The sequence below is a fragment of the Acanthopagrus latus genome, chromosome 18 (genome assembly GCF_904848185.1).
Source record: "Acanthopagrus latus isolate v.2019 chromosome 18, fAcaLat1.1, whole genome shotgun sequence".
Taxonomy (NCBI): Eukaryota; Metazoa; Chordata; class Actinopteri; order Spariformes; family Sparidae; genus Acanthopagrus; species Acanthopagrus latus.
Window position 1 is genome coordinate 26,409,215 of NC_051056.1, and position 13,919 is coordinate 26,423,133.

Genomic DNA, 13,919 nt, shown 5'->3' on the forward strand with positions numbered 1-13,919 from the left:
GAAAACAAATGAACAACTATTTCATTTTAGGAAGATACCATCTAGCACCTTTTTCTTTTTTTTTCCTGCAAAAACCATCTACATCAAAGCCCTTCTCGTTGACTTTCAACATCACTGACGGGGGGGTAGATATCAAACATTAAACAGCATTTTTCATTCATGAGCACATCATGTTCTGTTTCAACAATAGAGGGAAAAAGAGCTGATTCAGTGGAGTCGCTGCAGGGGTAATTGATAGGGATCCAGCAAAGGTAACTCCCAAGGGAAATGCTGGATCATGAATTCTTACCCTGCCAGCGGGAATGTGGACTATCTATAGAGCTCCTTTTTTTTTGAGAGCCCAGTGGGTGAGAAAGTGAATTTAATAAAGAATTTAAAAGGGACATTTAAAGCTGAATTAAAACCATGTGTCTGCGAGAACTCCCAATGTTAAGTTGTATTTCACTTTAAAGGCCCCACATTATGCTTATCCTAAGGTTCATACTTTCATTTTAAGTTTCTACCGGGAAGTGTTTACATCCTTTAACGTTCCAAGAAACGCTAAATCGAATATAAAGCTTGATGACCAGCCGTCATGCTAAATGTTAAACCATCCATAACTGCTTGATCATATTTCAACCTCACCAGATCTAGGACCCACATCAAATGGTACACACTCATAGATACCAGCCACCTCAATATACCTGATCTTTCACATCGAGATCCAATAAAAATGTGTTAAAACGCCTCTCTCTTGCAATGTTAGAAAACACTTAATATAAGACACAGTCACCTGGAGAGCAACATTTAAGTGAGATCCAGGGGCGTGTTTTTAAGAGTTTTTACTTTACTACTACTGCTTATTACTTGTTCCAGTGGCGGTTTTTGTCGACTTTTTACACACAAAAAACGTATTCATTGTTTTGTTGCTTTTTTTGTGGCTTTTCCTTCAGCAGTGCTTCTTGAATCTGTAACCAAAAAGTTAATGGGGAAATCTGTTCCGTTGCTTTTCTGTTATCCTGCTGACAAACTAACCGACCAACAAACAGATGTGGGTGAAGGTTGCAAACATCTTGCCGATTTATTGCCATCAAATGCTGAATTGTCAGTAAATGTATAGAACAACATTTCCCTCTCTAACATATTATAATAAAAAAAAAGAAAATCTGTATCATTAAATAGGTTTCACAGAGGTGTCAAAGAGGTCTGACTCTAAATTACTTCAGAAATGCCACAGAGCATGTGTCAGAAATGATGATGTCTGGCAGATTTCCTCTGGTAAAAGACAAAAGGCCCGTCCCTGACACTTCATTAATCCTTGCAACAACTCTTCTTTCCTGCCCCGCGTTCTGCCTCCATCTGTATTATGCCGGCAAATCACCTTGCGGCAGCTGAGGCAAAATTGCTATTTATTTCACAGAGCAAAAAAAAAAAAAAAAAAGAAAGAAAGAAAAGAGATCAACCTAGTTTGTAGACCCAGAGGCTGTGAGAAAGATGTAGCGAGAGGCAGCTTGGGGGCTGACTGGTGTCCAAACAGACGGTGGGTATACGGGAAAAGTTGGAGGACTTCGTATAGTTATGTCCACACACCCTGACAGAGCTACGATTTGACTGTTCTGCACTTGACAGGCCTCTGACTTCTCCCCTCCCACTGCTACTAGAATAAGAGGGGTGTAGTACACACACACACACACACAGACACACACACACACACACACACACACACACACAGACACACACACACACACACACTGTCAAAGAAGTGGAAAAACACTCAAATTGTCATGGGAGGAATACATCAAGTGCCTTCACACTCCCTCTTCTGTGAAAAACCAAAACTTGCTCTGTACTGCTTGTGTTATTCATCAGCAAGTTAGGTAGCCTGGTTGTGTATCTGAGAAACAAACTGGCCAGGACAAGAAAAAGTCCCAGAGCTTCCTTCACGAAAGCCTCCCATCTTTCCCTGATGGACAATTGGTCTAGTGGACTGGAAAAGGCAACCGCCAAACCAAGCATATCTGCCTTTGGTTCTCACATATGTGTACAAGTTCAAGATGGTGCACACCCAGGCGCACACACACACACACAAAAAACAGTGATCTGAAACTGCTCAATGCGTTACAGAAAAAAAAAAAAAACAACAACAAATACAATGAGCAGCCACCATCGCATTCCGATCTCTCTCAAAGACACAAACACTGCAGCAAGCCCTGGTATACCTAATTGGCACAGAGATCTGACTTGAGAGCATGCATAGATGGGGTTCAAATGCAGTGGGGAAAAAAAGTGCTTGGTTTTAAAATAATTAACATTTCAATGAGAAAAAATGGTTTCTTTAAGTGTCACAAGATGAAAGTGGCTCGGCATCTATTGCCGGGGAGGCTAAATGAAGCATGTGTGTGTAGATTAATTAAGGAGGGGGTGAAGAGAGATGACGCCTACTTACCTTTGCTCTGCGACGAGAAGCAGAGGGAGAGCTGAGCAAATAGGTCAGGATTCTCAAACTTCTCTTCTTTGACTTTGATCCAGAAGCAATTCTCTGCCATTTCCTGAGGCACTATCTGCAATGACACAAGGATTCCATTATCACCACAATCAGAGACCGCCATTCCACCAACCTGCCACTCAAAAAGTTCTTCTCACTGGAGATGCGGTTTGTGTGTGTGTGTGTGTTTTGTTCTGTACGTGGACACACACATGCCCTTGCGTGTGCATCCGTAGCACTTCGCGAGGCGAACAAAAACCGAAAAAGACCAAGGGATTCAAAGCGATGACGGACTCACATAAATCTGACCACTTTGAATGATGATGTGCGGATAGACCCTGACTTTCAAGCTCTTGTTGACCTCTCTTGAGATGAATGAAATACGGGAATTTCAATTCACTCAGCAACCCTGTTCATGCACCCCTTCTACCCAGACTTGAAACAGCAAAGCGCCCACACACACCGAGGTGACGGCAGGCCACGGGGGCGCTTGTTCACCCCTTACTCTTTCGCTCCTGCTCCGTAGACGACGGAGTGTAGGAGTGCACAGAGAGATTCAGACAACAAGCCTCACCTAAAATGTTGCAAACATCGCAGGCCAATAATGTGACACTACTCTACGTCTGCTGTACATTGCGCTGCATGTAAGTGCTACGGTGAGAGCCCTCCGTGTGACACTGTTGTGGCTTATTTTTAACCAGGGGCCTGGACTAGCAGTTAGCCTATTGCACTGCTGCCATTTACCTCCTCAAAACCACAGTAATTACATTTCGAAAGAGGTTTAAGTGAAACACTTATGCAATACAGACAGAGAGCTCCAGCCGATGCTGGGCAATCTTTCCCAAGGCCATATAGAAACAGGGATAAGTGTAGCAGCGTCACACGGACCTATAATGGTCACAATAGGTGCTTTAATGGGAGGCTTATGAAACGTTCAACATGAGCTACTGTTGGTGGTGAGTGTAGATAACAAAGTGCCGCTGTGCTTTTATTTTCCCTCATACAGTCCACTCAGTCGTAGAGAGGGAAGCGGCCTGTCTGATGTCCTAGGAAGCCTTATTCAGAAAAAACGTGGTGAGGCTGCAAATTGTGATGTAACAGAAATTTTGACAACTACTGCTAATAATAATAATAATATGATGATAGTGGCAATAATTTAAAAATGAATGCAGCAAGACAAATCAAGCAGAACTGTTAGAGAACAGCACATCAGTGACAACAACCGAGGCTCCACGAAAGATCTCATCAACCCATTTTGTTCTATGCCGCCAACCTCATCATCGTCCTCTGACGTTAACTGTGATTATCTTTTCACTGCTTTTTAACTGAGAACCAAAAACTCTTTCTTGCCAAAATCCTAACTTCATCGAGAAAATCACGTCAATTAAAATGTGCTCATAAAGTTCCGAGGAGATGGAGAAGAACTCGACTGAAGGAAACAGCCACGGCACAAGTATGTGCTCCTGGATTAAAACAGAAACATGCCAGAAAACTTTTCCCCTCTAATTGCATTAAAAACCAAAACAACAATCCAATATGAAATTCTTTCAATCACCAACCGACTGATCTCCCGACAGCTTCTTAGACAAAGCTATTTCCTAAAAACTGCTGATATTCTGCAACGATACATTTCCAAGAGTCCAATCTAGTACTTCCAATCGGAGTAAGTATCATCAGAAAGCCAGTTTGATATGCATTCTGACTTTGATGTAAGTCCACCTCTGCATGGAGCCACATTTAAACATCCCCACATAGCGTGATACAGTGAGCGTGCTGATGTTATGAGACGAATTAGATCATCCGCCTCTCCCCTCGATCCATTCCCTGCAACCTTTTTAAAATGTGTTTTCAGTCGTTTAGCAGACGTTTGCTCACCACAGTAAACAGCTCTCTACAGGCTGGCACTCACGTCACTTTTGAAAAAGGACAATCTAGACTCTAGCTCCAGACCATTTAAAAAATTGTTTATCACTACTTGCATAGCTGTTTTTGTAAGTATGACGAATACCAGTCAGGTCCCGATCTCACCTGAACGCTACAATACCTCATCTTTTACGTTCTTCTCAGCTATCAAAGCCACGCAGATGAGGCTTTAGATTCACCGCTCGGCTGCCTGAAGGAAATCAATCTGGATGTCTTGCACTTGAGCAATGAACAGACTCGAGACTCTTCTAGCACCAGGTGCATGAGCGGAGTTCCGGTCTCTTACGACCACTGACCAATACAGGAAGATAAAACACATCAGCAAAATAGTCTCAAGTCACCTCAAAAATATGTAATGAACAGCAAGCAACAAAAGACAAACACAGTGAGGACCGACAACGGGCTGAATATGTGCTTGTTGATTTTTTAGGGCAGTTTCAATTCTTTCAAATTTTCTTCACTTAACATCCTGCCCGGCGCGTGACTCCCAAAATAATGAAGTCATCTGTCATTTGAACAAATGCGCAAATGTCGAGCTGTTATTTTCTTCATCCCGCTGCTTCCGTGCTGCCTTTTGTTCTGCCATCAACATACAGTTACAGATGTGCTTAATAAACACAGTAAGATTATAGGAATTATTCTTTTTTTTTCTTTTTTTTTTCTTTCATGGGGGGATGCATATATAATAAACAATTGTGTGTGTGTGTGTGTGTGTGTGTGTGTGTGTGTGTGTGTGTGTGTGTGTGTGTGTGTGTGTGTAGTGTATGCTTGTTTGTTTTGGCAGTTGGACGGTCCCACACTTAATCTTCACTAATAATTTTCTCTGGGAATCACTAACACACTGAATTTAGAAGCACATGTGGGGGGGGAAATAACCCGAGCTGATTTAAAATGCATTCAGCACTTAAACAAAGCTGGAATTTTCCCTGTGAAGCCCTGAGCTCATTTACTCCCATATGGGTGCTTTGTACTGTACCGTTGACTAAATAATGCACTGCCACCGCATCCGTTGCTGGACTAAGTATGTGAAGTTTTACTCATTTAAAAGCTGCCCCTCAATATGTCAATCTAGTTAAAGTAACGCCAAGTATGTATGCAAAAGGTCTGACGGTTTGAAGTCACCAGCTGTCTACAGATGGATCTGCAGCAGCCTCCCATGTAAAACTCCATTGTTCACAATTATGAAGAAGTAATTTTTCTCCCATCCGATCTGTCAGACATGTGTGGGGTGTCGCACAGAGTGCGAGTAAGTATATATTTTTCCCCCTTCCTTTATTATACAACCAAAATCACAGTTGGTCGTCTCATGATTCTCTCTGCTGCACATGGAAAAAAACAAAGGACTCTTGTCCCACCTAATCAACGCAAGGCACAGAGGTCTTCTCCTCAGGTTGTTATGAATTTCATTTGCATCATCAAACGACACTTCCTGTGGAGGCGAGGTTAATGCTCCTTGCACATGAACCTGTGTCTGTACACTCTCACACTCCCACTTTTGGGCATAAACCACACATGTACAACCACATAGATAATGCATGAAAAAAAGGATTGATAATATTATCAATGCCAAGGCACAAACAAATATGTTCCTTACTGCTGGATCCCAATATTAATAACGTGTTTTACTGCCCAGGAAACTCCCACATAAGAGTGAAGTATCTGAATATGTGGCACTTCAAAAAGTCCTTGAGGTGGTATACGTAACACGCTGCTTACAATGCAACCGCCAGCGCCGTCGTGCATTTCCACATTTCTCTCTCTAACTTACGTGTGTCACTGGATGGACCTTTTATCACATAAATAATGAAACCAAATTATCCCCCTTCTGTTCCTTTATAAAACTAAAATGACCATATTCAATTGTTTGTCTGTCTAGGTTGACACTTCACGTCAGAATTCAGTAAGAGGTACCATTTTTTTTTTTTTCTTTGGTGGGAAGGGAATTTTTTAAATGTGTGATTCCAATAAATAATATCGAGTGAGAAACATGCCTTCTTCACTTTACAGAAGAGTATAGAGGACTGATAGAGATCTTCATTACATTGTGCAATGACAATCCCCTGAAGCTCAGTATCACTATAACAGATGAGCAGTGGTGAACTACGATGCTTTAAATATGGATGTTGCTGCAAAAAAAGCCAAAAATTCATTCATGGAGTCACAGCGTTGAATGATGGCCAGGGAAGTGTTTTTTTTTTCTTTTGCACAACACTGTGATGTCACGGTGAAGCCGACCTTTAACCTAAAAAACCATCACTTAATTACTGTATCATTATTAGCATATGAATTATTGAATTATGGCTTAAACCATATTTGTGAGGTCACAGAGATCTGGAATGTTGATAAGCAAGTCCTAATCGCTTCATCCTTGAGTCCAGGTATCATTTGTGCCTGAGGCGATGAAATGATCTCGAGGTGTTTTTCCTGAGAGATCATGTTGATGAGAATAGGACAGACAACCTAGAAAACTCAAAATGCATAAACAGGTATCTATATAAAAGCCCACAGCGTATTGAATTTTTCATTTCTTTATTTTTTTACTTGCTTGATTTTATAGAAAACACTAAACATAATGGTATCAAAAGAAATCGTATGACGTTTGGGTAGCTGTCAGTAATTGAGGACTAAAAAACGCAAGGTCATACTGGCATTGGCAAAGAACCATGGATTAATGCTAAGAGCTCCCGAGGCGATGGATGAATTAGCCATGTTAAAAAAAGAGCCCACACACTCAAAAACAACCTATTGAAACTGTACTCAAATGTGGTGGCATAGTACACAACCCAGTCTTCATTCAATTATGCAAAGAATGGGCAAACCCAAGGACATTCGAGCAATGAAAAATGTTCACTGCTAAATCCTTTCAAATGGATGCTGAGCGCGGAATAGTGTCCAATGACTCCATTGTTACTTGACTAAATTTAGAGGTTGTTTGAATAGAAGCCCTTCTGGATAAGAAACTTCAACTCTCTATTCGCTTTTTGGCTTTCTTAAAAAAAAAAAAAACAACCTTCAAATCCACAGCTAAATGTTTACACTAAAAAGACCATAATATTAATAATATTCTCATAATGTTCTATGTGAAGAGCGCAATAATATCTCCATCACAGTCTACAACCACCAGAATGTTTAGTTCACATGAGACAAAATGTTGTGTTACAGTGAGAAACAGCTCAGGCTGCCGTACCTTGGTCCAGTTGACCCTCTTCATCACAGTGTCTGGCTTGTAGACCTTCTTGGGCTCCAGTCCATAAGGCAGCTTGACGACAGGGAGTGCAGGAGGCGGCGGAGGCCCACCTGGGCCCCCGAAGAAAGGTGGGGGAGGTGGGGGCCCACAACCAGGTGGTGGTGGGGGAGGTGGAGGTCCTCCACCTGGGGGAGGTGGTGGAGGTGGCGGTGGCATGCAAGCGTGGCCAGGGAGCGGAGGAGGAGGGGGAGGAGGGGGAGGACAGCCACCAGGTGGAGGTGGGGGGGGAGGTGGGGGAGGAGGAGGGGGAGCTGCTGCACCGCCTGGTAAGGGTGGTGGAGGTGGCGCTCCGGGAGCAGTTGGACCCGCTGCAATCTGTAAGTAGAGGGAAGGCATATTAATAATGCCTCACGTCAACCGAGACTCATCAAGGCCTGTTTTTATGGATCGTTGTTCAACGATTGATTAGTGTTTCTGTTAATTGTTGATTTTTCATTTTTGTTGTATATTCCCAAATCATGTTATCTTGATTTTTATTGTTCTTTCGTTTGTTTGTTTGTTTGTTTCATTTCTAGAAGAGAAGGTCCATCGATAAAATCTGTTTTACTCGCTGCACGACTGCAGGATCGTTTTGACTCGCGATGAGCTTTGACTGAGGGCAGAACGTAGGTGTCAATAACAGTCAACCAACTCGCTGCATCGCTTTGCGCTTTATGAAAAGTAAGATGCAACATTTTCTTTTTCTTACATTATTGATGACCCACACCAAAATCTTTATATCATAATCATTTGATCGGATACTGTTCATATTAATCAGTGCTGTGTCGTCTCATTTCATGACTCATTTCGTGATGTATTTTAAAACTGCGAACCATATTGGCAATGCACAGAATTATGTTTAGTGACAGTTTTACACTTTCCACATCGAAATGTTTTTTTTTTACTTTATTTATTCAGAGAAACATACATTTTTAAAGTTGAACTCATACTCTAGCTATTACGCTTCAATCAATCGACAATGAGTCATGTTTTTTTTCTATATTTACTGTAACTTATAGCAGTGACAGAAAAAAATCATGAGTAGCAGCAGCAGGGATATAATGTATTTATTTCTTACCATGCCTCGACTGAGGCAAAAACAAAAATAAAAATATCTTCATAAACAAGGAAACTGGTGCTGTTTGTAAAAAGCAAAGGCTCCCTGAAGCAAATCTAAATGCAGTGTGAGGATATGACCCACTAATGGGACCTGACATAACAGTTGTGTACATTATATATGAGACCATGACTTGTACAGCTCCTGTTCACATCATATCAAATCTTATCTGAAAATATTTGATAACACTAACTTATGTAACTTTTTTGGAGGGATTTTCTTCATCTGGTAATATCTCATTAATGTGAAATTTTGTCCAACAGGATGTAAAAACTGCACTGAAATCATGAATCTGTAATTAGCAAATGAAACACAAGCGTAATCCACAGACAGCAAGCTCTGCTGCAGTTTGTTTAGACATTCCCATCGTAGGTAGAAGTCATACTTAGCAGATGATGTTGATTTTAGAACAGTAACTGTTTTTGTACTGTGGGAAAATGCTGCTTTAAATAAAAAGCTGTGAATTGGCCAGGTCAGCCTCTCGCCTCAGGAATAATAACCCACATGGATATGTATGTAAATACAACGCAGAACGTTGGAGTAAACCTGTGCACGACTACTGTTTTACTATACGAGAGATAAGACTGTTTCTTTTCCATCAGCTCTCGTCACGAGCCCTCACAATGGCAGGCTATTACACAGCAGACAGGGTTGTAATTAGAACTGAGACTGATAAGACAAACTCCTCTTTCAGTCCTTTGACATGTCTGCACTATACGACATGCCACGTACACAGGTAGTCTGTGATCGTCAATGATAACGCCAACAGATAGAAAATATTCAAGAGAAAAAAAAAAAACAAACGTATGCAAATACAACAATTACAGACACAGAAGCCGAGACGGGGGTTTGATCTTTGAAGCTGATTAGACGTCGGCTCTTACCAAAAAAAGCATTTCCACTTCTCATTTCCAAAACCAATTCCACACGATGCCTTTTTTTTTTTCCCCTTCAGTCACTTGATTGTGTGCGTGAATGTGATTGGCTTCATACTTAAAGACATTACGTTGTGTTTCATTACATAATGGCATTGGCTGATTGTTTATTAGGGCCAAAATTAAAAAGGTGTTCTGCGAGGAGCTTCTTGCACGGATCGCCCGGAGCCCTTCAGTGGAGACTCACATCCGATGATTACATGTCTGTCAATCTCCGAGCCCTCTGTGGCCCGTTTCCGCTTTTAAGATTAATATGAGGGAATGGAAGCAAATTAGCTGCTAAATTAGAGCGCAGTTGTTTCCATACTGAAGGGCCCTCTGAGTCTTTATCTCTCTCTCTACCTCACTCTCTGATACCCCCAATAATAACAAGACCAATAATAAGCCCAGTTTTTCACAGAACCCTTGGGATCCAATACCATAGCCGCTGGCTTCTTCTTCCTTGGATACCAAAACAAATATCTAAAAACAGTAATGTAGATTGCGCATTTGAATTAAATGATAATGGCTACTTCATTATAAAATCAGATGGGACGATATGAGATGTAAAATTCTGCATTTAGATATCTTGGTGCGCGTGGGTATGCTCTGTATATGCATGATGTATGACGTAGATCCATACAGACAAACAGAAACAACAGATATTGTACATTTTACAGCAAAGCTCCCTTCCTAATAATTTTCTCTTGCCTTAATTTCTAAAATGTATATCATCATCCAGCATGTTTTAAGATCAAGTTTTTCACCAGGTCCAATTTTTTCAGCTGATGTGACTACTGCAGAACCCATCTGGACTCCTGTCTGAACTAAAAGAGGAGGCTAATATGAAATCTAACCTATCCAATTTGGATTCATAGTCTTCTGGACTCAATGGGGAGGTCAGCATGGCAGGTAATTAACTCTGAATGCAATGTGATTAAATCTATGCCCCAATCTCATCTCTGATGGAGGAATTCAATCACGGTGTGTTTACTTATGAAAATTGCATTAAACAAGCAGGAAATGTGTGCAGTTAGAAAAACCACTATAGAGTTTAACACAGCTACAAACTGTTAAAAAGCTTAATGGAATAAAAGTCTTAAATGAGTGTCTTCTTCATCCACGGTATCTCCTTCAGTTGTAATTACAAGAGACAAAACCAGTCGCCAGGATAAAATGTTGGCAGTGAACATTTATACTTGTATATGTTTTCTTATTGTATCTGTCCGAGAGTTTTGGACAGTCTGCCCTCACTCTCCCCGTCTCGTCTACGGTCAATCACATCTGTTCTGCAGACGGAGAGCGAGAGAGAGAGAGAGAGAGACACTCTCTGTATCTACGTCCCTCTTGTAAATGAAGCCAAAAATCACGCCAAGCCAGACACCACGATCAAAGACTGTGTGTGTGTCAGTCAACCGGGCGTTTTAGACCAAATCTCGGAGCATCTATAGCCATTTTTGTGCTGATGAAAACAAACATTTTAAGCGGACATGTGATCTTTTCCGAACCACATTTTACTTTTTTTTGTGCCAGGATCTTAACCACAGCGCTGATAAAACATTAAATGCAAAGTTCAACCTAAAGAAATGTGATGTTTCTATGTATCTGCGGTTTGCACGAACATACATTGCCAGCATTTATTCTGGATAATACGTTCAACCGATGCACTATCAAATCAGGGTGAATTTCTACTAAATACAAACAAAAGTTTTAGTTTTTCGTGCAAATGAAGAGGCACTGCACATAAGTTCACATCAAACGTAACTTGAATTTAGAGGTAATTTAAAACACAGCTTTACAATTGCACAATATAAAGTGGGGGGGAACACATGCAGAGAGGACAAAGGATCAGTCCATGATCAGTTTCATAATTTACTCCAACCACTGATTTGAAGAAACCGTGATCCAGTTCCATTAACGCATAAATCAGATTCTCAGGTTATTAAATGTGAGATTATGTCAAGGGCCAGGCATGCAGAGAGGACACCCACCTTGGCTTCAGATTCCCTGATGAGTCTCTGAGCCTCTTTGAGCTTGTCTTTTTCAATAGTTAACTGTGCAGGTACAACACACACACACACACACACACGCGCGCACACACCACAGGAATACACAACAGACACAAAGGGCAATAGAGAGGCACAAATGGGGGTGGGTTAGATAGACAGAGAAGAAGAAGAACACTAGTGCACAAGAACAGTTACAATACACACCACCAAAACACAAAAGAGCTGGAAAAAAGAGGCGAGCGGAGGGAGAGAGGATGTCCCGTACACAGTTAATGGCATTGGTAGTACAGTGTTATATCCCCATTTTGTCTGAATGAGCTATTTGATGTGCAAAAGGCAGAGTGTACTGTACTTCTACACCTAAAACAAGATGTAATCTATCTTCAAAAGAACATCAGAGCAAGGCACTGACTGCAGCATGAAAGGAACAAGGCGCAGCATCTCTGACAGTTGGTACACCTTCAAAACCCTTCTTCCATTTCCATTTTTCTTTTTTTTTATCCTTTGTTGCAAAATACATTTCAACTTAACACTCTTAGATGTGTGATGGGCATTGATTTCACTCTGCAGTCTTTGTTTTTTTTTTAAAAAATGTACCCATTTTGCTTTGATATTCACTCTGTGCGACCTTACTGAAAGAGGGAGGATGGTAACATATTCCACAGCGACTGAAACGTAATATTTCTTTTTCCGGAGTCATTCCTACAGAACACATCTTACTATGGACTTTAGAGAACTAAATATTTAATGTGGATAATGGAAAGGAAGATGGAAACTTTTTAATGGGGTGACTTGAAAAAGAACTTTCATTTTGCGGGAATCTTTTTTAGAAAATGGTAGTAAAGAGCAATATTTAAAGCAGAGAGAAGTTATATTCGATCTCTCATCCTTAGGGATAAAAAAGTTTGATTCTTTGAAGATTCTGAGTTTTGACAACAAGCCAAAGAGAATTTTAGCAGGTGTAGGACAGAATGCTTTTGCTTACAGCTCTTCTGACCACCATTTCCTGTGGAGCTGTTAATGTACGGATACATGTAGAGGATGACAGTGAATGCATCAGTGCATTTTCTTAGGCTTGACAACTGAAATCGGCTCTATCTCACAACAGCAAGAACACATTATAAGAATGACGAAAACTGTAAGTTTCGCAGTCATTATCAGTCGTGTCAAATTCTGTAATCAGCCGGGGCGGAAGGCAGCCTGTCAGTAAAAGGGAGAGAAAGTGGTCCACTACACCTCCAGCTCCTCCTGGGGACAAGCTGGGTCAGCTACAAGACCGCTAGGTTGTTAAAACCTATTAATGGGATGGCGCAGAGTGCTCCAATGTACCACCGCTCCACTGCTACATTATTCATCACATACAGAGCCAATTCAATGAAAAGATTCCGTTTTTGTTTTGTTTTTTTTTTAACCATGAATGTGTGCAAGGAAAGGTTTGGGGAAGTGTGGATGATCTCCACTTGTTGTGATTTCTCTGTTCTTTTGTCGATGTTTACAGGCAGAACCTCCACTCAAACTCAATTGGGGGATAATCAACCAGACACATCAAACAGGCTGCTTGTTACAACGCCAAAGTTCCCCCGGCGAAAGACTCTCATTAGATGCGTCGGTTCGCAAACAAGGTGAAGAGAGGTGACTCGGGCGTGCACGTGTTTTGATATCTGACAGGATATTCTGTCTCGCAGTAGAAAGGTCTAGGGTTAGCTCCCACTCCATTCATATTCAGCAAAACGGCAGCGACAGCGCGCAGCATCTTTGATGGACAAACTGAATGCGTGTCCTCACAATGATTTAAAGGTTCTGCACTCTCACAGTTAATGGCTTTCTACGGCGCCGTGTCAAATGCGGATTAGGTTGCAAAACATACTCTTTCAGCCGAGTCGCCCTCAAGTAGCAGAATTACAATCGACTGAGAGGATGACTCTGTTGTTTTGTTCATTTGCTTGAGGTACCAATTGAATGGTCAATGTGAATACCTGCGTAAAAGAAGAAAAAAAAAAAAAAATGAGATAACTCCGAATTGCTTTTTGCATACTTCGAGATTTCTTTAAAAAAAAAAAACGTGAGCCCTGGGAGTCGCAAAAATCATCTCTAATTAAAATTACAATTAATAGTCAAGGCCAGTGAAAAGCTTAAACAGGAGTCACATTCCTACTTAAGTTTATTCATGCTCAAGAGTAAGTGTAGCCCTATAGTGTATGTATTTAATGTACTGTATTTACTGTATGTCCTGTCAGGATGCATAGGGGATATGCTGAAGTCCTGA

At 41.1% G+C, this 13,919-nt stretch overlaps 1 protein-coding gene across 6 annotated transcripts in view; it reads right to left on the bottom strand.

Annotated features, from left to right (window-relative positions):
* Positions 1–13,919, bottom strand: part of diaph2 (diaphanous-related formin 2) — a 391,770-nt gene that overhangs the window by 237,160 nt on the left and 140,691 nt on the right. For 5 of the 6 annotated variants that reach the window (XM_037076294.1, XM_037076293.1, XM_037076295.1 and 2 more), the window contains 3 exons: positions 11,636–11,698; positions 7,575–7,949; positions 2,426–2,540 (listed from right to left, as the gene is read on the bottom strand). In XM_037076294.1, coding sequence (XP_036932189.1) covers positions 2,426–2,540; positions 7,575–7,949; positions 11,636–11,698 — 553 coding nt within the window. The remainder of the gene's footprint in view (positions 1–2,425; positions 2,541–7,574; positions 7,950–11,635; positions 11,699–13,919) is intronic. The other variant, XM_037076296.1, reaches the window with a different exon arrangement.